The sequence below is a fragment of the Callospermophilus lateralis genome, chromosome 13, assembly GCF_048772815.1.
Source record: "Callospermophilus lateralis isolate mCalLat2 chromosome 13, mCalLat2.hap1, whole genome shotgun sequence".
NCBI classification, from domain to species: Eukaryota; Metazoa; Chordata; class Mammalia; order Rodentia; family Sciuridae; genus Callospermophilus; species Callospermophilus lateralis.
In genome coordinates, this window is record NC_135317.1 from 108,527,364 (window position 1) to 108,551,319 (window position 23,956).

General features: G+C 41.7%; 1 protein-coding gene and 1 non-coding gene across 2 annotated transcripts; both read left to right on the forward strand.

Moving 5' to 3' along the window:
* The first annotated feature begins 1,342 nt into the window (after window positions 1-1,342).
* Tmco1 (transmembrane and coiled-coil domains 1) lies at window positions 1,343-23,503 on the forward strand. Its single transcript, XM_076831832.2, has 7 exons — window positions 1,343-1,538; window positions 1,746-1,823; window positions 3,658-3,717; window positions 7,612-7,658; window positions 9,253-9,320; window positions 14,632-14,776; window positions 22,999-23,503. The coding sequence occupies exons 1-7, from the start codon at window positions 1,469-1,471 to the stop codon at window positions 23,095-23,097; spliced, it is 567 nt and encodes a 188-aa protein (XP_076687947.1). The 5' UTR covers window positions 1,343-1,468; the 3' UTR covers window positions 23,098-23,503.
* Window positions 19,236-19,334, forward strand: LOC143379748 (small nucleolar RNA U13). The gene has a single exon (XR_013088528.2). It is a non-coding gene; the product is annotated as a small nucleolar RNA U13 (small nucleolar RNA).
* Window positions 23,504-23,956: the final 453 nt, after the last annotated feature.

Below are 23,956 nucleotides of genomic sequence, written 5' to 3' on the forward strand. Positions count from 1 at the left end.
ATCATCTTAATGGCTGGCCTCTCAACCATTACTTCTGGCAAAATGCCAGGGGCCATTCCAACTGGCTGAGGCTCTCAGCACAACTCAAAGAAAATTATTTGAAAAACAGATATTTTTTTATATTTCAGCCAGATGTAATGGCATATGCCTGTAATCCCGGTGACTGGGGAGGCTGAGACAGGAGGATCCCAAGTTCAAAGCCAGCCTCAGCAACTTAGTGAGAAAGGCAACTTAGCAAGAGCCTGTCTCAAAACACAAAAGGGCTGGGGAATGTGACTCAGTGGTTAAGTACCTCTGGGTTCAATCCCTGATGCCTCCCAAAAGGAAGATATTTTAAAAATAATAAACTCACATTTCACTGTAGCATTTTAATTAAATTATAGAAGAGATCTCAATCTTTTCAGTGCCCAGGGGTCATAAAGGTCTTCATTTTATTTTCCAGCCTAGTAGGGAAAAAATAATCTTTTCTTAAACACTTGATTCCTCTCTTATATTAGGTGTTCAAGAAAAAAATTTGGTCTGGGGATGTGGCTCAAGCGGTAGCGCGCTCGCCTGGCATGTGTGCGGCCAGGGTTCGATCCTCAACACCACATACAAACAAAGATGTGTCCACCAAAAACTAAAAAATAAATATTAAAAAAAAATGTCGTTTTTGCTATCTTCCCAACTCCTCCAGAAAAAAAAATCTTGTTCTCATCTGTGAGCTACCTCCTCAGTCCTTTTTATTTTGAAACAGGGTCTCTTTATGTCACCCAGGCTGACTTCGAACTCGAGACCTTCCTGCCTCGCCTCTAAGTAGCTGGGACGCCGGGCGTGGGCTCGTGGCACTGTGGGGCACCTACACTGAACCTCATCACGCCCTGCATTTCCCTGGGAGTCCTGAGTAAGGCGTGCTCTTAATCACCCTCTGACCCCACCAGGTCCCATCGCTCCTGGCACAGGCAGCGTCTGTTACAAGGGGACAGGGCTCTGCCAAGTCTGACAGAGAAGACGAGAAATGCACAAATAACTGGGTCAAAAGTCGTGCTAAAGGAGAGCCATAAGCTGGGTGGCTGAGTGCGGAGGGGGCCCACGGCGGCCAGCAGCGGTCAGGGAGGGCTCGGGCGCTCCGCAGGGCCTCAGCCCCACACCAGCAGGCGGAGAAGCGGGACCCTCCGGCCTGGGGTCTTTGGAACTCAACAGTCACCCAAGCGTCAGGAGTTCTGGGCTGTCCTGAAAGCCGCCTCCCTGGGCACACCGCGAGGCACAGCGTCCGGACAGCGCGCCGCTCCGCCACGGCCGCCGCCGCTCCAGCTCTCGCGAGATCCGCTCGGCCCAGTCCCGCAGGGCTCTTCCGGTGCGGCCCGGAAGCGGAAGTGCGCTCTCCTGTGTCGAGGCGGTGTCCGGCTCGGTGGTCGCTCCGGGCAGCCGTCGCTTTTCCTGCCGGCTCTGGGCGCATCCCGCGGCGGCGGGGCGCCGGGCGAGCGCCATGAGCACCATGTTCGCCGACACGCTGCTCATCGTCTTCATCTCCGTGTGCACCGCCCTGCTGGCCGAGGGTGAGGCCGGGACCCGCGGCGGCGGCGGCGGGCGGCGGGATCCTCCGGCCGGCGGTGCCCGCGCTCGCCCCTGACGGGCCCGCGGCCTGGGCTCGGGTTTGGGAGCAGTCACTCAGGCGTGGGTGAGGCGCAGAGCGTGGGGGCCCGCCCGGGCGGGCGCCGCGGCCTCCGGCGGCTCGTGGGTCAGCTGTCGCTTTTGACTTCCAGGCATCACCTGGGTCCTGGTGTACCGGACCGACAAGTACAAGAGGCTGAAGGCCGAAGTGGAGAAACAGAGCAAAAAACGTGAGTGCGCAGGACGGCGGACGGGAGTTCGGGAGCCACGTTCCCAGGAGGTCGGGGGCTCGGCCAAGCGACGACTTCGTAGGACACGAAAATAACGCGGCTTGAGTTGAAGTCTGTTTATGAGCATGCGCAATGGAATGTGGGCCGTGGTAGTGAGAGCTAGGGAAGGGGCCCGCTTCTGTGGGCACTGCGAAAGGCCCCTGATGCAGATGACCTTGCAGGCCCTCGTGGATAGAGAATGAGGCGGGGGAAGGAAATTCCAGGTAAAGAAATATGGGAATTTTAATGTGTTAGGTATGTTTGAAGAATAGCAGGCCATTGTGACTAGTGTGGAGGTAAGTGATGTCTTCAGGATAAGCCAAGTTTTCAGGTGGGTGAGAAGGTTGAAGAAGTGTTTGAGGAAGAGATTGAAGTTTGTTGTCTTTGAAATCAAACAGGAATTCAGCATGACACAGCTGAGAATGTGATGAGAATGATTTCTTATAGGCACAATTTGGCCTTCGATGTTTTTTTCTTATTTCATTTGAGCAGCTGGCAGTGTTGCTCAATGGGTCAGTTTTTGCCTGGCCTACACATGCTCAAGTGCTGAGTCTGATCCCCAGCACTGTAGGAAAAAAAAAAAAAGATACCTTTGCTTATTTGATCAACATTATAAGAAAGGAGATTAAGTCTCAGAAAGCTAATGATATCCTCAGGACAGAGCAACCAAAAGAAGAAGAGACCAAGCCAGGTGTGGTGGTGCACGGCTGCAGGAGGATCTCCAGTTCAAAGCTAGCAAGAGGGAGCCACTAAGCAATTCAGTGAGACTGTAACTCTAAATAAAATACAAAAAAAATAGGGCTGGGGATATGGCTCAGTGGTGCAGTTTCTTTGAGTTCAATCCCACCCCTCCCCACAAAAAAACCCCAAAAGAATTAGAGACCAAACTCAGCACATACTCCTCCCCATCCTGCCCTGGAGGTGTGATTCTGTTGCTGAGGTCTGGTTTCAATCCCAATGCCTTGGGGAGGGCAATTGAAGGAGGAGGATCTCATTTCTAGGCTATCCTGAGCAATTTAGTGATACCTTGTCTCAAAAAAAAAAAAAAAAAAAAGAGGATGTAGCTCAATGGCAGAACACTTCTGGGTTCAGTCCCCAGTAGCACACATCTCAAGACAAAAGACAGTCAAAATGGAAATGACCAGCTGGGTGTGATGGCATGCTTCTGTAATCCCAGCTACTTAGGAGGTTGAGGCAGGAGGATTGCATGTTCAAGACCAGTCTGGGAAACTGGGGGAGCCTTTCTCAAAATTTAAAAAAAAAAAAAAAATAGGGCTGGTGTTCAGTGCTGGAGTGCCCCTTAGTTATTTGTGGTACTGGGAATTGAACCCTGATATCCTCTACCACAGAGCAACATCCTCAGCCTTTTTATTTTTATATATTTTGAGGCAGGGTCTTGCTAAGTTGCTGAGGCTGGGCTGGAGCTTGCAATCCTCCTACATTAGCTTTCTTCAGAGTCATCAGATTATGGATGTGTGCCACCATGCCTAGCTAAGTCTTAATATAATATTTTATCAGTATTTGGTTATTGGTACTTATTATTATTGTTGTTATTATTATTATTAGCTCTACTACTAAGTTACAACCCCAGCCAGCTATTGTTTTATTCTTAGGATGTCGTTTCTGTTTTCTCTGTTAGCAGTTTCAGGAACAGGCTGGTTAACTTAATCATGACCAAGATCAAAGTCTGACTTTTTTATAAGCTTCTTTGATTGACTCAGCTGTGAGAAAGCTGCCTTTGTTTTTTAAATATAATGCATAATTAGTTTTTACTGTTTTTCTCTGGTGTTCACAGTGGAAAAGAAGAAGGAAACCATAACAGAGTCGGCTGGTCGACAACAAAAAAAGAAAATAGGTGAGGTATTAATCTAAATAAAATTTAAGGATTGGAAAACATTAATTTTTAGATGAAAATATAATAAGGTTTTTGATGGTATGCAAGGCCCTGGATTTGATCCTTAGCACTGAAAAAATAAAATAAAGAAAATAAAAATGGCTAGAGATGTAGCTCAGTGGTAGAGCACCCCTGGGTGGTTCAATTCCAGAACCCCATCCTCACACACCCAAAATATGATTATCAAAGAGCTTTACCCATGTCACCTCAGAAATAGTGAATTACTGCTGTCCACTTTGTTTTTACTGAGAACTCCTTTCTTTTGGTTCATCACCATTATAGCCCTCTTTCCCTCAAAAACTATTTTAAAAAGGTGTGCGTGTGTGTGTGTGTATATTTACATACATATAAATTTAAGCAAGTGAAAGTTTGAAAGCCAGTACTCTTTTCTGCTCTCACAGGACTTTGTCCCAAGATTTTCTGATTTAATGCCTTAAAGAAGGTATTCAACTGACTCAACTGGACATTTATGCCACAGTTTATAGGAGAGCTTCTAAATGGACTGCCTTTTGAGTTAGTGATGGCATGACAGGGACTGTGCATTGGGGTTCTCCAGAAAGAACCAGTTGTAATATGTACAGATATTGAGATGGGATTTATTGGAAGAATTAGGTCATATGATCATGGATTTTGGTAGGTCTTCCAGTAGGCCATCTGCAAGCTGGAGAACCAGGTGGCGTGACTCACTGTAAGTCCGAAGGCCTAAGAACTAGGGAAGTGGATGGTGTGACTCTTGATCTGAGGCCAGAGGTCTGAGAACCCAGGGGGCCACTGATGCAAATCCTAGCATCCAAAAGCCAGAGAACTTAAGAGTTGTGATATCCAAAGGCAGGAGAAAATGGGTGTCCTCCACTCCAGAGAAGAATGAATTTCTCTTTCCTCTGCCTTTGTGTTCTGTCCAGACCCTCAGCCCCTATGAATGGTCTCCACCTGCATTAGGTGGAATGTATCTTCCTTACTCAGTACATTGATTCAAATAACCATCTTTTCTGGAAAACTTTCACAGATCTCTCCAGATGTCTTTGTTAGCTACCTGTATCCCTCAATCCAGTCAGGTTGATACCTAGAATTAACCAGCATGGGTTATGACTTTTCTTACGGCTGACTTTTCAGCAGGAGCTTTGGTGGAGACTTATCTTCAGAATGGGCTAAGAAAGGAAGGACAGGCACTCAAGCATGACTGAGTGAGGTGTGCATCTTTTCGTTAGTGGCATGGAAATACGGGAAGATGCTTCTTAACTTTAACATATTTTGAACCTTGAATTTATATATTCTTTGTAGGCTTTTCTCTATGCTATTTTGATTGGTTGGAGGTTAATTCATTTTGTGGTCAGAATGGGTGCTGTCATTGCTACTAATTTATTCCAATGAATACAAGAAATGTAACATTTTACAATTTTAAACTTTGCTTTTTTTTTTCCTTTCTTGGTACTGGGATGATCCCACGGGGGCTTATCCCTTGAGCAACATTCTCAGCCCTTTTTTATTTTGAGTTAGGGTCTTGCTAAGTTCCCTAGGGCATTTCTGTCTTGCTGAGGCTGGCTTTGAATTTGTGATCCTCCAGAGTTGCTGGGATTACAGGCATGCACCACCATGCCTGGCTAATCTTCCCTTTTGTCATTTTGGATAATAAATAACTCTAGAATATAAATGTATCTTCTGCATATTTCCAGATTTTTCTCTTCATGAAATATGTTGACATTTTGTAGAGATTTTATTCCAAAAGTTTATTGGTAAGAAGGTGCATTAAATTCTGCCCAAAAGGAATAGTTTTTCCTTTGGAAAATACTTGTTGCCTGTATTACATCCTGGTGTTCTTTCTAGGTCACATAGGTCCAGAATAATTCACATGGGACAAGTGAACATTAAATGACAACACTGTTTATCTGCAACACCCAGCATCTTTAAATCCTAGATTTTCAAAGGGAGGCACAGAAGGTTTTGGATGCACATTTATTTTACCCTAATAGCTGAAAGAGATGGGAAGTGCAGCTATCTTGGATGCCTTGGGCTCCCAGTACTGAGTTGTCTTTTTGCCTTAGGAGCAAAGTCCACTATCTGTGGGTTCTTCAGCAACCCACCAGGATGTGAATGATATGAGATTAAGACCATCATTACTTATTGAACAAGAGACAACTTTTTGAGAGAATTTATGCTAGTTAACTGATATTAACTAGCAGCTAAGTTAAATCAGAGCCATGGAGTCAGTCAACAAGAAGCTGTGCATTTCGAGTAGAATGACTGCAAAACTATTCTCATAATTAGATGAATCATTATGCTCAAATGTCCAATTCCTGCTGAGAAACAATTTAGTATCATTTCAAACTAAGTTGTTACACTTATAGCTATTTAATAATGTGACTTTCCTACAAGTTTTTCCTCTGAGGAAACAAGCTCTTGCAGGGAAAATGGAACATTTTTAAAAGAAGATCTTTAAGCATATAGCTTATTAGAACTTGGATTGTTCTCATAAAAACCATGTATTATATAGTAATTATATTAACATTATAGTCTTCATCAGTGTATTTAACTTTATAACATAAAGATTATTTATTTTTAGGAATAGTAGTTTATTTTTGTAATATTGGTAATTAGAAACATTATTGGACATGAAATAACATAAAAATTTATAAGCCAGGCTCAGTGGCAATACCTGTAATCCTGGTGACTTGAGAGCCTGAGGCAGGAAGATTGCAGGTTCAAAGCCCACCTCAGCAACTTAATAAGACCCCGTCTCAAAAAGGGGTGGGGATATAGCTGAGTGGTAGAGCATCCCTGGTTAAAAAAGAGTGTAGGTATTGAGGGAGAGAGAAAATATGAGATGTGTTAAATGAGTTAGGAGGGGAGAACAGATAAAATGGAAAGAATTTAGGCATTCTCCTAGTAGCCTGTTAAAGGTATCATCAGTTTCCTGTTAGCGAGGGGAGGGAGGTTTATAAAGCTTACTGGCTGTGGGGACATTAATAAGAGTATTGTTTATAACTTGAGGAGTGCTTGAAATTTTTTCCCTGTGGGGAACATTCCTTTAGGTTGTATTTGTTTTTCCTTAATGAGCATTTTGTGGATTTCTGAAGAACGATGTTATGTAGGATTTTTAACATTAACTTCTTTGTTTTTACAACTTAATGTTCTGTGGTATTCTTTAAATTTTGTTTTATGCTTTTTGAGGCATGTTAAGCATTTCCTACCAACAGGTTTTTCAGATAAAATTTTGCATGTGTAATACCTCCCTATGAAGTATATATTTTTTGTTTATTGTATCTTCATTCTGTCTTCCATTTTACTTAGAGACTGGATTTTGCTGAGTTGCTTAGGGCCTTGCTCAGTTGCTGAGTCTGGCTTTGAACTCCCAGTTCTCCTGCCTCAGCCTCCTGGGATTATAGGCATGGACCACCATGCCCAGTTAGAACATACACTCTTTTTTAAAAGAAATTTAGAAAGGGGAAAAAATATAAGAGATGAGGAGTTAACATTTGAAACTCTTAAGTACAGTCCTTACAGTGCACTTACAATTAACTGATTGGCAGTTCCCACTGGTGTCGTTTAAGAGTGTATATTGATTTACAGTCAGTACATTTATTGCCAGAGGAGATTTTTTTAAATTAAAAATATTATTTAAACATTTTTAATTAGTACATTATCATTCTTATAATTTTGACGTGTTCATAAATGAGTATAATAGTTGGCTCAATTTCAATTCCCCAAATTTTTGTTTAAATCTCAATCTTCTGTTGTTTTACTGACAGCAGCAATGATACTGAAGGAGACTGCTTCCATAATCACCAGTGACAAGTTATGTAGCAGCTGTTCTGTGCTCAGCATTGTATGTATTAACATCACGTTAATTCTTTTCAGAGAGGCAAGAAGAGAAACTGAAGAACAACAACAGAGATCTGTCAATGGTAAGGGTGACGAACCACACAGCACGTCTTAGCAGCAGGATGATCTGCATCCATGGCATTGCTCTGACTTCTCAGAAATGGCTCACCTGTGAGACCATGGATAGGAATTACATGGTTCCTGGGTAGCTTTTAAGGACTGTCTTAGGGTTGCAATTTGTTTCTTGCTTGGTTTTCCTCTTATACTTTGAAAGAAATTAGCTTATTTTCTTTTTCTTACGTTATTGTTAAATCTTGTGGAGGCTTTGGAATTCCGCTGTAGGAATTGGAATATTATTGATGGTTTTATTATTTTGTTTTTGTTTTTTGCTACTGTGGATTGAACTCAGGGGCACTTTACCACTGAGCCACATCCTCAGCTTTTTTTATTTTTTATTTTGAAACTGACTCATTAAGTTTCATAGGTTCTCACTCATTTCCTGAGACTTCCCTCAAACTTGTGATCCTCCGGCCTCTGCCTCCCTGGTTGCTGGGATTATAGGTGTGCGCCACCATGTTTTTTAAAGTCCTTTTTGTTTTGAGTGTGAGACATTCCATAAAGTACAAAGAAAGTGATTTTTTTACCCATTTACTCAGTATTTCTAGACAGCAGATTTTGTTCAATAGTGTTGTCCTAAAGCAAGGATAGGTTGATTATGTGACCTAACTTTTCTACTTAACTCTTGTATACTTAGCAAAGGACATCTGAACTGTGCTCCAGTTTTCCCTTACAGAGATACCTTTGCTGTACTTATTTATTTTCCAGAAATTTTTTAAGTTAGAAGAGAATATTTTAAAAAGTAGCTTTCCTTATCTGATGACAGTCATTATATATTCGTCATAGCCAATGAAACTGTAAGAGATGAGATGCAAAATGCCAATATATTACAGAGTGTGGTGGTGCATACCTGTAATCTTGGCTACTCTGGAGTTTGAGGGAGGAGGATCACAAGGTTGAGGTCCACCTTTGGCAACTTGGTGATACCTTGTATCAAAATAAAAGTTATAAAGGGCTGGGGGTAGAGCACTAGCCTCTAGGACATGTAAGGTCCTGGGTTCAGTTCCCGGTACTGGGGGCGGGGGGGCAATATATTAACAATTCAGAAAGAATGTCTGATGATCTTATATCTTTATAATCTGTGGACTGTGTAATTAAGAAAGAATTGGGTTCCAAATAACAGTGCTAACAGTGGCCTAGAACCCATGACGGTCTCTTTTCTGCTGAGTGGGCTGGAGGTTGGTAGTCCTGGGCCAGAGAAACATCTCAGCACTGCTTTCAGGTCCTCAGGTCCTCGGCCAAAGGCCACCTGATGGTCTGAAGGCTGCTTTGCCTTGGGACATCATGGTCTTCATTCTAGGCAAGAAGAGTGGACAGAAGGCCTTGAGGAATGCCTAGGAGTTTGCCCTACAAGTGCCCAGTCAGCATGAGTACTTACATTGCTAATGGCCAGAATTACTTGGCAAGGTTGCAAAGGAACGGAACTGGGGTAGAAAGTGGGTTGGTTAACAGACAGTTTTGCTGTGGAGAGCTTTTTAAAAATGACAGGAAACCTGAACTTTGAGGTATGCTTTAGCGGTGGTTTTCTCCAGTGTGAAGTTATGATTGGTTTCCTTATAGGTTCGAATGAAATCCATGTTTGCAATTGGCTTTTGTTTTACTGCCCTGATGGGAATGTTCAATTCCATGTGAGTATTTTTTTGTATGATTTTGCCTAGTAACTGTTATTCTGTATATACGTGGATATAAACTTTATGATAATGTTTGATTTTGATATAATTTCATACTTGTTAAGTCACAGGAATAATGTATCTCCTACCCTAATTCAGAGTTATTAGTATTTTGCCACATTTTTTTTAGTCATACATGAACTTTTTTATATTATTATTTTTAATATTTATTTTTTATATGTAGATGGACCCAACACAATGCTTTTATGTTTTTTTATGTGGTGCTGAGGATCGAACTGAGGTCCCGCCCGTGCTAGGCGAGCGCTCCACCGCTGAGCCACAATCCCAGCCTCACATCTGTTTTTTTTCTCTTTTCTATATGTACTAATGCTTAGAGTGTTACTTTTTCTTCATATTTGACAGTGTGTTGTACAGTTCTTGTTCCTTTACCCATAACTACTTTAGTGTTTATTTTCTAAGAACATACTCTCTCTCTTTTTTTTTTTAATATTTATTTTTTAGGTATAGGTAGACACAATATCTTTATTTTCATGTGGTGCTGGGGATTGAACCCAGTGCCTCACACATGTAGGCAAGTGCTTTACCTCTGAGCCACAACCCCAGCCCAAGAAGAACATTTGCTTATTTAACCTCAAAGCAAGAGCAGAATCAAGAGAACTTAATTTTGATGGAATACAATTACACAATAGCTTTTCACCCTCTGAACATTGAGATGTTTTATTTACAAGGTAAAGACTTGGGCATTATGTGGTCTCTAAAAGCCTCAAGTAGGTTCCGTCTGTTTTTAAATTGGCTGTTAGTATGCTATCGCAGACTGAAGGTAGTCACACGAAGACGTTTTGACTCTTAAAGTAGAATCTTAACAACTATAATCTGTTTAACCATGAGGTCAGTTACTGTTACCTAAAATAACACATAGCAGACCTGAGTAACTGTTGAACGGCTTTTGTCAGAAGTTAGGAAAACATCTTTTTTTTTTTTTTCCTTCTCTCTCTCTCTCTCTCTCTTTAACCACCCTTGTGGTATTGGGGATTTTATTCAGGAATGTTCTGTCTCTGGGCTTACATCCCCAACCTTTTTTTAAATATGTTTTTAGTAGTAGATGGACACAATACATTTATTTATTTTTATGTGGTGCTGAGGATCAAACCCAGGGCCTCACACATCCTCTACCACTGAACCACAACCCCAGCCCCCTGACCCCCCCTTTTTTTTTTAAAGAATTTTATTTTGGGCTGGGGATATAGCTCTGTTGGTAGAGTGCTTTCCTTGCACAAGGCCCTGCTTCAATCTCCAGCACCACAAAAAAAAAAAAAAAAAAAAAAAAAATCAAAATGGGGTCTCCCTGAGTTGACCATGTGGGCCTTGAACTTATCTTGCCTCAACCTCCCAAGTAAGGGGGTTACAGGTGTGCACCGCTGTGCCCAGCTCTTTTTCAAAGCATACCTGAACTGTACCCTGTGCTTTAGAATTTCCCTTACTTTCTTTTCCTTCTCTTCCTCTAATTTTTCTTCCCTTGCTTCTTTTCTGTCCCTCTCCCTTGCCTCCTCCCCAAGCATTTCTTCCTCTTCCTGCCTGTAAAGTGCACATTGTCATAGGCACTATGTGAGTTATCAGAATATAAGATGAGACCCCTGCCCTCAGAGTCAAAATCTTTACAGGAGGAAAAGACAGTAAGGAAAAAATGAATATATTAATTTTTTGGGTTGTTATGAAATATGTAAGTGGTTGAAAAAAGTAAGTGGTTGTTTTATCTAGGTACAGAATTTAGAGAATGTGTCCAAAATGGTTTTAACATAAAATTTGCACTAACTAATCATTAGAATTATATACCTTTAGAGCTGGAAGGGATCTTCAGAAGATTAAATGACAGGGTCTTGCTAAATTGCTGAGGCTGACCTTGAACACCAGTGTGTGTGTGTGTGTGTGTGTGCGCGCGTGCGCGCACGAATTTGAACTCAGGAGTGCTGTACCACTGAGCCATATCTCCAATCCTTTTTATGTTTTGTTTGAGAAGCAGTCATGGCAAGTTGCCCAGGTTGGCCTTGGATTTGTGATCCTCCTTCCTTGGGCTCCTCAGTTGCTGGAATTATAGGCTGGTGTCACTGTGCCCAGCTGGCCATCTCAATTTTGATTAGGGATTAAGTAGTGTCTTATTTATTTATTATTTCAAGTACTAGGGATCGAACCCAGGGATGCTGTATGACTGAGCTACATCCCCAGCCTTTTTTATTTTGAGAATAAGTTGCCAGGCTAGTTTCCAGCTTGTGATCTCCTTCCTCAGCCTCCTGAGTCGCTGGGATTATAAGCATTAACCACCATGCCTGACCTTAAGTGTGATTCTTAACAGACTTAATCATATAATTAATACTCACCAAATATTTTTATGATTAAGGTATTAGGCCTTAGACCAAATGCCTAGTTATTTGTGCAGTTAATTGTACTTGATAAAATGTTAAATGCTTTAAATTTTGTGGTATAGGTTTTCCAAAATATAGAAGTCAAAGAATCAAATGGAGTTATCAGGCCTTTTGAAAAAGATGACTGTTGGCAAGCATGAAGGTTATTTGTTGTTGGGTTTTTTTTTGGGGGGGGGGGGGAGTTTTTTTGTTTTTTTGTTTTTGGTTTTGGTTTAGTTTTTTGTTATCAAAGATTGAACCCAGGGGTTCTTAACCACTGAGCCACATCCCCAGCCCCTTTTTATATTTTATTCAGAGAGAGGGTCTTGCTGAGTTGCTGAGGCTGGCTTTGAACTTACAGTCCTCCTGCCTCAGCCTCCTGAGCCACTGGGATTATGGGCATGTGCCACCAATCCTGGATTCTTCGTTGTTACACTATTTTCTTTTTGTTAACTTCCTTATTCAGAGCCCTGGGAAATAATAACCTTTTATTTTCTTGTTTTATTTTTCAATTCCAGTGAAGGTTTATACAATGTCAGTGTTTAACTATATATTTTAATGCTGTTTTCATGTTTTTGTTCTGAACTTTCTGCGTTGTGCATTATTAGAAAAATATAGTATTGTTTCTTGGATTATCAGCACCTGAAATTTAGAAGACTGTCTCCATTTTTATAAACTAGCATATGAAATTAAAATTATGCATTTTTTATTATATAGAACAAGTCATTTAAACATTTTAATTTAACTTCTTTGTTTTTTTAAAAAATATTTTTTAGTTGTAGATGGACACAATAACTTATTTCTATGTGTGCTGAGTATTGAACCCAGTGCCTCACACGTTTGAGGCAAGCACTCTACACCTGAGCTACAGCTGCATACCAATTTCTCTGATTTTAAACTTTCAGTTATCTCTTTGTTGTGGATTAGAGTATTTAATCTCTTAGTATCCCTTTTTAGTCTTAAAATTTGTTGATAGCTGGCAGATTCTTTAGAAAAAAAGCCCCAGGTTGTACAAGAACAACCAGTTGCTGGGAGGCAGCAGAAGGTGCTGGATTGGCTTTTATTTCTGTTTGACTTCTCCCCAGTTCAGAAATCCTTCAGTCAGATTTCCTTTCCAGTGAGAAGCTTGATGTTTTCTGAGATAGCTCATACTTCTATTGAGTAGTTTTAGGGTTTGGAAGTTGTTACTTTTACTAAGACAAAATGTGTCTCCCTTTAGGGGCCCTGTCTCCAAATTCAGAGTGGGGAAGGAAATAATCTACCTGTCTATCATTCTTGTTTCTCACCCTTGCTGTCTTCTTCATTAGGCTACGTACCACTTTCTTCAATATGCATCTAATCCCCTAGAAAACTTAATGCATTAAAAGTAAGAATTTGCCGGGTGTGCTGGTACACCCCTCTGATCCCACTGGTTTGGGAAGCTGAGACAGGAGGATCATGAGTTCAAAGCCAGCCTCAGCAACAGCAAGGTGCTAAGCAATTCAGTGAGACCCTGTCTCTAAATAAAATATAAAATAGGGCTGGGGATGTGGCTCAGTAGTTGAGTGCCCCTGAGGTAATTCCCCAGTAATCCCCCACCCCCCAAAAAAGTAAGAATTTTTGGAATTTATTTTCATGTTTGTTGTCCTACAGAGTAGATGTTCACATAGTTGAATAACTTCAAGGACATAAAACATCTTAGTTACAATTTCAAGTTGAATATAACAAAGAATAAAATGACCATAGAAGCTGAACGTGTTGGGTATGTATGTTAATGACAAAAGGAATTGATGTCTTCTGTATGTCACCTTGCTTAGTAGTCCACCTCTGCAGGGTGAGGGTGGCACACCTGGAGCAGCATGCTGGTCACATCATGCACTCACAAGGTCGAGGTGTTTTATTTTGAAATATTTTTTCTAGCTGTGGCTGGACACAATATCTTTATTTATTTATTTTTATGTGGTGCTGAGGATTGAACCCAGTACCTCACACATGCGAGGAAGGTGCTCTACCACCAGCCCCAGTCCAAGGTTGGGGTGTTTGTACTGCAGACTTCTTGTGAAGAAGTGAGACTCTCCTTCCGGAAACACTATTACTTTTGTTTTGCTTTTGTGAGGTTAATAGGTTTATGCTTGAGCCTTGCAGTTTAATACACAGAGTGAGGGAGCTGGAAGTATAGTAAGTAAGTGGACAATTAAACACACGTAAGATTCTCACTTTAGTCTATTTTATGTTCTTTGGAGTACATTGTACAAGTCTTTTAGTACTTGATTTAAATATTTAAATTTTTTTCCCCCCACCAAAGAAAAAGATGGATTACTTCCTTCCTTTTACTCCCATGGAGACTATCCAAATACTAAGTGTTTTTCTTTTTTCTTTTTTTTCTTTCTTTTTTTTTATAGTACTGGGGATGAAATCAAGGACCTTGCACATGCTAGGCAAGCACTGCACCACTCAGCTGTAATCGCAGCCCTTTGAATTCTTACATTGAGACACAGTCTTGCAAAGTTGCCCAGGCTGTCCATGAGCTTGGGACCCTCCTGCCTCTGCCTAAGCTGCCTGATTTGCTGGAATTACAGGCTTACACCACTGCACCCAGCTAACATTTCTTTGTTTCTAATGTATTGAACATTTATTGCTATGACTTTCACAAACAAAATCTTTTTAGGATCCTCAGTAGTTCGTGAATACATAAATTATTAATCCACGTATCAAAAGATTGAGAACCAATGGTATAGGAGATTAAAGAGATTCATTTAGGCTCTTCTTTGTATATTGCTGTACTTCAAGCTCCTGTCTCTTTTAAGCACATCACCTTTCTTTTTCAGAGATCAAGAGATTTAAAGTTCTATTTCTGTCCCAAAGTCTTCTCTGAAAGTAAAAAGCTTGTTAGTCTTCCAAAAATAACAATTCTTTGTTTTCCTTTCCAGATTTGATGGTAGAGTGGTGGCAAAGCTCCCCTTCACCCCTCTTTCTTACATCCAAGGGCTGTCTCATCGGAACCTGCTGGGAGATGACACCACAGACTGCTCCTTCATCTTCCTGTACATCCTGTGCACCATGTCAATCCGACAAGTGAGTGTTCACAGCCATGTTCCACGCGTGTCCTTTGTCACCCTCACACCGTGGTTAGCTTCCACCTATAGACTACTGGAAATGCTTATCTGCTGGTGCTGAGGTCTTTCGGCTGCTCATCCTGAAGCTATAACTCTGGATCACCGATCCTTAGGAAGGAGTGGTAGTTACCACACCAAGCATGGTTTCCATTCCCTATTCTTGCAGTGGGGAAAGAGAAAGGGGCCAGCTCCCCCTGTCCCTGTAATACCAGAGGCACTCCCTTGACACCTGCGATGATCCCTGTAACCCACCCTCACAGCCCAGTCACTTCTCATGAGGCTCCATCTCACACTATTTTATTGGGATCAAGTTTCCAACTTGAACTTTGGGAGACACACTCAGGCCATAGAACCAGGATATTCATCTACAAGCAGGTTCTTTTCATTTGCAGCTAAACTTTAACCACTTTAGAGACAAGTCATTCAGAAGAGCAGATGATTCAGGCATCACTGTAACCCGATCTCCTTGTGAGTTGGTTCCAGGCAGGGAGAACTGATCTCTGTCATTGCTGAAGATGATTCTAGCCTTTACTTTATGGCAGGAATTGCTGATGCTGAAAATAGATGGGTAAATAGCAATTGTCTGTACCCTGCGGATTCACATCCTAGGTGGGGAAACAGACCCAGAATTTATATCAGAGTGGTTGGCATGTGTGTGTGTATACACACATGCACACACAAAATACTGCAAGATTTAAAAACCTACTGTGGGAGCATTATGACCACAGAGACAAACTCTCTGGAACCAAGAGTCTCTGCAAGAGGACCACTCGAGGTGTGTCCTGAAGACTGGGTGAGCCTTTTCAGTCTTATTCGCATTCTTGGCAAAGGCTGCAGTGTGAGAGAACGCACAAAGGCATGAGGTGTGTGGGGCGGCAGGCTCTGAGTCCTTTGAGTGGGTACAGCCACAGGTGAACAGCAGAGGAAGGTGGCTTTAATCTTCCTCACAGCACAACATTGATAGTTTTTTAATTTTGTTTTTGTTTTGTAGTTGTATCTGGATAGCATACCTTTATTTTATTTGACTACTTTTATGTGGTGCTAAGGATTCAACCCAGTGCCTCACATGTGCTAGGCAAGCGCTGTACCACTGAGCTACACAGCCCCAACCCATTTTTGTGTTTTATTTAGAGACAGAGCCTCACTGAGTTGCCTAAAGCCTCACTAAATTGCTGAGGCTGGCTTTGAACTCATGATCCTCCTGCCTCAGCCTTCAGAGCTGCTGGGATGACAGATATGTGCCACCATGATCAGCTGTTTTGCGTTTCTTGTAGTGAAGGTCTGTTGGTGACACATTCTACTAATCTTCATTTATCTGAAAGTACCTTGTCTGTATTATTTTTCCCCCGTTTTTTACTGGTACATTATAGTTGTACATAGCAGTAGGTTTGTCGTTACAGGTTCATACTCACACACATGACAGCGTCTTTCCTTTTTTTGGCACTGGGGACTGAATCCAGCCAGGAGCACTAAACCACTGAGCCACATTCGCAGCCTTTTTTATTTTTTTTTTATTTTTTAAAATTGAAACAGGGTCTTGCTAAGTTGCTGAAGCTGGCCTTGAACTTGTGACCTTCCTGCCTCAGCCTCCAGAGTCTCTGGGTCGCTCATGCATGGCTTAGGCATAGTTATTTATCTGATTTTAAAATGTAGTCTGCTAATTTCAACATTTGAAATTTGGACTCTGTCTGTTGCCTATTTTCAGTGTGAGTCTTGTTTTCCTGTTTCTTGATGTGTCTAATGGTTTTGGATTGTGCCTTGGGCAGTGCATGTGGTGGTAACAGAGACTCTGGATTACTTTATTTTTTATAAGAATGTCATTTTTTGTTTGAGCTGGCAGTTAACTTAGTCTTTATTTATCTCTGTCCTTTCTGGCTGTTACAACAAAACACTATAAACCAGATTGCTCGCACACACTAGTACTTTGTTTTGGAATGTGAGAATTCAAGATCAAGGCAGTGGCAGCTTCAGTGTCTGGCGCGGCCTCCTGGCTGCATCCTGCATGGTGGAAGGGATGAGGCAGCTTCTGGGGCCTCTTACCAGGCCCTCCTCCCAGGGTGAGGCGGAGCCCTCCTGCAGAGCCACCCCCAGGGTCTCACTGTTTAATACCTCTGAATTGTGGGGAGGCAGACATTTAGGTACTATTGTCTCCTGTGTGGTAGGGGACAGTGGTGATCTTTAAGTTAGTTGTATTAGACAGCTGGGCTGCTGGGAATTGTGTCATATATATACACTTAAGTCAAGCAGAGATTTGAGCAGAGTTTATATGGGAAATTTGGATTCCCCTTATCAAAGGCCCAATAGTTTTCCAAGGCTCGTCCCCATAATTTTTAGTTGCTGTGGTTACCCTAACCCTGCCCTTTGCTTCTTTAAACTAGTTAAGGCACTTTCATTCTTTTAGACACGCAATGAGGTACCACCTGAGTCCTGCCTCCATTATGAGCTTTTTTTAAAAAATGAAGGCAAACCTCTCATTTTCTTGCACTAACCTAAATTTCAGAACATTCTTCTTGACTGATCAAAGAAAGGGCTTAAACAAGAGATCTGAGGGCATTTTCATTGGAAAGATGGGAAATGGAGGGAGGAGATGGGAGAGAAAGATCATCCTGACCCCAGCAAAAAAGACCTTCATGATTAAGGGCCCTTTTTTTCAGTTAGAACAGAAAATATTCAGCATTACAGAGGAGTCTGGTGAGGGTTCGACTGTGATCCCAGGACTGGGGACCTGAGACAGGAGGATCACAAATTTAAAGCCAATCTCAGCAATTTAGTGAGATGCTGTCTCAAAATAAAAAGGGCTGGGGTGTGGCTGGGATGTGAACCCCTTGGTTCAATCCCTGGTATGAAAGTAAAAATAAATTATAAAGGAAGTAGTGTTGCTCCAGAGCAGATTTGATGCACTTGTCCTTCATTCAGAGTTGGGTTTTTTTTTTTAATATTTATTTTTTAGTTGTAGTTGGTGTGAGGTGAGTGCTCTACTGCTGAGCCACAGTCCCAGCCCACTTCATTCAGAATTTTCATTTCCACTTTGCAAGATGTTTATTGAAGTTTGTACTATGATTTGTGATGTCATTAGACACATTTGAGAATGTAGTGGCTCCTTGAAGGTGCTTGGTGGTAGGGAGGAAAAGACCAAAAAAAGGACCCATCTGTGGCCTTCAAGTCCCCAGCGTGATTTTGTTTTCTGTATTGGATTGGGTTTTATTTAAAGATGAAGTCTTTCTGTGGCTCAAAGGGTCTGAAAGCTATTGATGTAGTCAGTCTCCTTTTTTTAGGGTAATAGAGTAAAAAATATTACTTAAGCCTCTGAATAGTTTGTCAGTACTGGAACCCAAGTTTTTGGACTCCTGTCCATTATTATTTGTCATGCCCCTGTAAGTCTGCTTTTTCAGTACTTGATCTTTACATCGTTCTCCCAAGTGATCTATTCAGATGTATCGTAAGAGCCCTGGGAATATTGGAAGGGGTTTGAAGTAATTGCATTTTGTACCAGGCTTTGCTAATCCAGTAAAGGTTAGATTATGGTGGTTAATGAGATGTCATGTTAGATTGGAGGTGAGGGCTGGTTGCCAGGTGCTGGAATTACTGACAGTGAACCAAGGGTTGCCATCACTGTGATTTTAGCCAAATAATGAAGAGTGAAATTGAGCAGAATGTGCTTATTGTCAGTAATCGGAGTCTTTCCGAAATATGCCAGCAGTGTGTCACCTTTCCTTGATTCCAGTTCTTGCCCTTTGCAGAGAGAGGAACGTACATCCTGTAGTGGTATTACTTCTCTCAGTTTCCTGCCAGTGGAAGACATGATTTTGGGAAAATGTTTCATCTTTGTTTTTCCCTTTTGTTACCCTATTGTGCAGGACTGGGCAGGCATTCAAAATTATTGTTTTCTGTTTTTTCGGAAGCCTGATGATATCTTACTATATTTTGCATTTGTATTTTTTTTCCATGGTATCTTCATTATATATTAAAACTCAGGTCTTTTAACCACCCCCCCCCCCCCTTTTGTGTGTGCTGAGGTTTAGGGCACTTCACACTCACAGCCCTTTTTATTTTATATATGGTGCTGAGAATTGAACCCAGTGCCTTACACATGCTAGGCAAGGACTCTACCACTGAGTCACTGCCCCTACCCTACTCTTTGCTATTTTGAGAAGGGCTTTGCAAAGTTGCCCAGACTGATCTTGAATTTATGACCCTCCGGTCCTCCTCTTGAGTTGCTGGGGGTTACAGGCATGCACCGACATGCCTGGCTACAAAATGTGTGCTTCTAAACTAAACCTTGCTCTTTAGAAAGGCCTGAAAAATTGGTCTCAAGGATACCTGAGGGACTATAGGAAAGCAGGTCACAGTGTACTGATCCGTGAGTCCTGGCGGTTGATGTCTTTTTGTCCTTATTGCATGCAGAGGTTATAACAACCATCCTTTTTGGTTCATAAACCCAAGTTTGGGAGTTCACGCCATCATGTGTATGTGCCTCCCTCTAAATCTTGTTATGTCGTCACACTGCCCATCTGACCTGGGGAAGGGGTCAATAAAGTACTCCAATGAGTTGTCAGAGGACGTACATGCTGGGACAGTGCCTGGCACAGTGTCACGCTTAGTCACTGTGGGCCCTTACTGTTACTGCTTCATCTTCGCCCTGTGACCTTCACTTTGAGGTAGCGGCCCAGAAATATTTTTATTTAATGCAACTACTATTTGTATATTTGAGTACTCTTTATATGCATTTTATATAATTATTTTTAAGGGTAGTTTTGGGTTCATATAAATTCAGCAGAAGGTACAGAAGATATTTCTTATATATCCTTGTTGTCTACAAAGCCTCTTCTACTGTTAGTATCCCCAGCAGAGTGGCACATTTGTTAAAATTGATGAATGCACATTGATACGTCTTTTTAACCCCAAATCCATAGTTTGTATCAGGACTTATTATTATTATTATTATTATTATTAGTAGTAGTAGTAGTAGTAGTAGTAGTAGTATTGGGTATTATTTTGGTATTCACTGACCTGGAGGTAGGAGAAAACTTACCTTGATCCCAAGGTCGCTATACCACTGAGCCACATCCCCAGCTCTTTATAGTTTCTATTTTGAGACAGGGTTTTGCTGTGTTGCCTAGGGCCTTGCTGAATTGCTGAGGCTGGCTTTGAACTTGCAATTCTCCTGCTTCAGCCTCCTAAGCTGCTGGGATTATGGGCATGTGCCTCTGCTCCTGGCCAGGATTTATTCTTGATGTTGAACATTCTGGAAGTTTTGACTTACATGCATTTTTTTTTTTTTTTTTTTTTTGGCATGGTTATGACATAGCATTTCTTTTTTATATGGATATACATATAAGTAGAAGGAGCACAAACATTTGTTTACTCAATGATATTGGTGTTTCTCTATGCTCATGCATAGTCTTAATAATTGTGATTTTTTTTTTCCACAGAGCTGCTGCTAGGATAAGAATCTGTTACAGGGGTGGTTTAATAGAGGTAGACTCTGCTCCAAGTTCTGTGTCTGCGCCTTCCTGACTTGTAACCTCTGACTGCCTCAGCTTTTCACCTCAAAGGCAGGAGTACCCAGAACTGTGACCTCGACCTTAGAATAGTTGAGACACTTAAAGATGCGTGGAAGTGTAGGCTGTTACTACCGCTGTGGAGAGCTCCTGCCCGCTAGGCGTCCTGCCAGGTCAGTTAGTTCCTGCAGGTGCTTTAGAGGAGGAGATTTCACTGACCTGGAGGCAGGAGAAAACTTACCTAAGGAAAAATGGCTAAAAGACCTTGGTTTCATTTATAAGTCTATAGGAATGTAAACACTTTATTTAGAATCTGACTACGGATAAGGTTGCATGCAGTAAGTGTATAATATCTGTATCTAAATGCAAATACTGAATAATGGAACTGTGGTGTGGCTAACTGACAGTTCTGCAGGATCCTGTGACAGGAGCGCCAAGGAAGAAGCATGTGGCTGCCAGGGTCCCGCCAGCCCTTCTCTGAGTGCTAGGGTCTGTCCTCACACTTGTCCCTGCTGCTGCCCAAGCTGTCCCCATCTGGAGCAGTGGCTCAACTCAAATCATTATATGCTCTGAATCAGTGTCTTGTTTCTCCAAAGTGTTTTTTATTTATTTTCCTTTAAGTTGCTGACTTTAAATCACAGAAACCTGTGCTTTATGGGCATCAGAGATTTTCGAGCGGACTTTTCATCTCTGAAATGTTAAGGACTCATTTAATTGACCCTTTTGTCTGCAGAATAACTGAGCAAGGCTCCCTTGTATATTTTGTCTAGACTGTATGTGTTTATCATCAAATATTCTGTAATGTCTTATTTCAAAAAAATTTTTTTTTAATTTTCAGTACTGCACATTGAACTCAATGGCTCTCCACACCCCTAGCCATTTTTAAAATTCTATTTTTAGACAGTCATGCTCAGCTGCCCACATGGCCTTGAACTTTTTTTTAATACTCCTGCCTCACCCTCCAGGGTAGCTGGATTATTTGCTTTTCTTGCTGCTTTGTGCAGTGATCTCTTTAGAGATAGGCATGAAGGGAATATTTTTATTATGTAAAGGTAGTACAAATTCAGACTATTCTGTGGCTTGTAGTCTGATTTACTAATGATGGATTTATCTTCTTACCCTTTTTCAAATTTCTCCTCTAATATGAGCCATTATATTGTGAAATACCTGTATTGAAATATTTTATGGTAAATATAATTCAAATAAGTTCTTAAAGCTATGATCTTTATAGTAAAATATTTCATTATATTCTGACAGTATAAATACACACACTTTGCTACACAACCTGTAAGGTCATCATTGATCCTAACAACCAATTGAAGGAGTGTGTCCTTCCAGAGCAGCTTAGTTCTCAGTGCCCTGTGTCCAGTGGGGGCTGTGACTGCTTATGTCAATCTGGAGCTCTCTGGGTGTCCTGTGTCCATTTCGGGCTGTGATATGAGTATTTCAGGGCGTGCAGACCCCGTGCCGAAGGTGGCGTTTATTGTGAAGACTAGGACTTAATTTACACAGAGAGCACCCAGCAAGAGAGGGCAAGAACCAAAGCACCCGGGTTCCAACTTACTCTCCTTAGAATTTAGCTTTGTCATTGTGGCCAGCTGTCATACCTTGTCAAGCCTCAGTTTTCTCCATGTGAACTGAAGGCACTGAGTGGGAATAATTGGATGAATCCCAGTCTTTTTCTAAATGCCTGTGAACTTTCAGCAGCTGGCCTCTCCTTCACCTCTGCACATTCGTACACCCTGTCCGTTCCCTGTTTGAAGCAGGGTCTGCTCACCAGTGCTCTTCAGTACACCTACGCCCTTTACCTGTTGAGTCATCACCTTTCGAAAGTCCACTTTGTTTACCCAAGACCTGTTTATGCTGATTTTACTTGTTATTATATTTACATAATGTTATATTATTCAGTGAAATCAGAGTAAAAAAATATTTAATGGGAGCTAAAATAAATTTTGAAAAATTGAATAAAGATGAGTTTCTAAATATATATTTTGCATTAGATATAGGTGAGATAAAGAAAGAGGGCAGGGAGTATTAAAAATCTATGAAGATTCTGGACTCCAGATTGCTCTTCCAATCTCTGAAGTTCTTTCACTACTTTAAATAAATTGAAACTGAAAATTGTAGACAGTGCAATAATGACTACATCTAGCCAGAACTCCCATGCTCACAGAAAAGGCCTTGCGACAAAAAATGACTTACTATGCGCTTTAGATGCCTCATGTTCAAATTAAAAGATTATCGGCTGGGGGTGTCGCTCAGTAATGGAGCACTTGCTGGCATGTGCTTTAAGGCTGCAAACAAAAAAAGGTCATCTCTTTTTAAGATTCTCCACTTGAAACAGCAGCTGCTGTGGTTGGGAGACCAAGGTTCATCAGGTAAAGAGGTCTTTGCTGTTCCATGATGTTTTAAAAATAACAGTGATGGGCTGGGTTGTGGCTCAGTGGTAGAGCGCTTGTCTAGCATGTGTGAGGCACTGGGTTTGATCCTTAGCACCACATAAAAATAATTAAAATAAAGGTATTGGGTCATGTACAACTAAAAAAAAAAACAGTGGTCATCTTATCAAAGGTCTTAACAGCCAGCCCTTTAGCTGGTGTGAATCCTGTCTACCTGAGGTCTACATGGGGCCCTTCTCTACCACCAAAGTAAACCCATTCCCACTGTGTTTTCTTCACAGAACATCCAGAAGATTCTCGGCCTTGCCCCGTCACGTGCTGCCACCAAGCAGGCTGGTGGATTTCTTGGCCCTCCACCTCCTTCTGGGAAGTTCTCTTGATCTCCAGCAGGACACTCTCAGATCAGACTGGCAACTGTTTTGCAGCATGAGTGATGGCGGCCTTGGTACTGGGGCCACCTATAGTCTGACCTCTTCTTGGCTTTCTGCTGTGATAAGCAGGAGAGTGGCATCAGGAGAGGACAGTGCTTCTACTCAGAGAGCTTTTTTTTTTTTTTTTTTTTAAATAAGTGAATTAACTAGTTAAGTTCAGGTGGTTTTTCTGTAATTAAAAGTAAATGTCATCTTTCTGTTTCCATTTTCATGAGCATTTCCTGTGGGAGTGCTATGTTCCGCGATGGCTGGCTCTCCAGAGCATGGAGACTGACTAAGTCTTGTGTTTTGTAAAGCCAAAACTGTCATGATCAATAAAGAGGCCAGATTTTTAGCTCTCGCATCTACAAGGAAAGATGGTGCGTTTTGTTCTTGTGCATCCTGAGACCAAGAAGAGTTCAAATGTGTTTTCATATGCTGTTTTACCTCCCTTGACCTCTGGTAATCTACCTGGAGAGCTGTTGGGGTAGGAATTGGAAAGCAGAAATGGAAAGTGTGACTCTTGAGAGCTGAAAAGCGAGGTCCTCCGTACCTCCCTGCGTCCACTTCACGTCTGTCTTCATGTGAGGGCATCTCCGTCTTCCCTGCAGCCATGGTTGTGGTCACACATGGCTGATCTTCAGAGTTTCCTTTTAGTCACAGTGACCTTCACTGCTTGTCCTGCTTCTTCGTAAGGGGGCGGGTGGCTATGCCATGGTCCTTTTCCTAGTCCTGCCTAGAGTGATAACCCTGTCCAAACACTGACATACTCAGTCTCCAAAGAAGTGGGTTTCATATCAGTGGGGACAAGTGGTGACTGATGCCAACA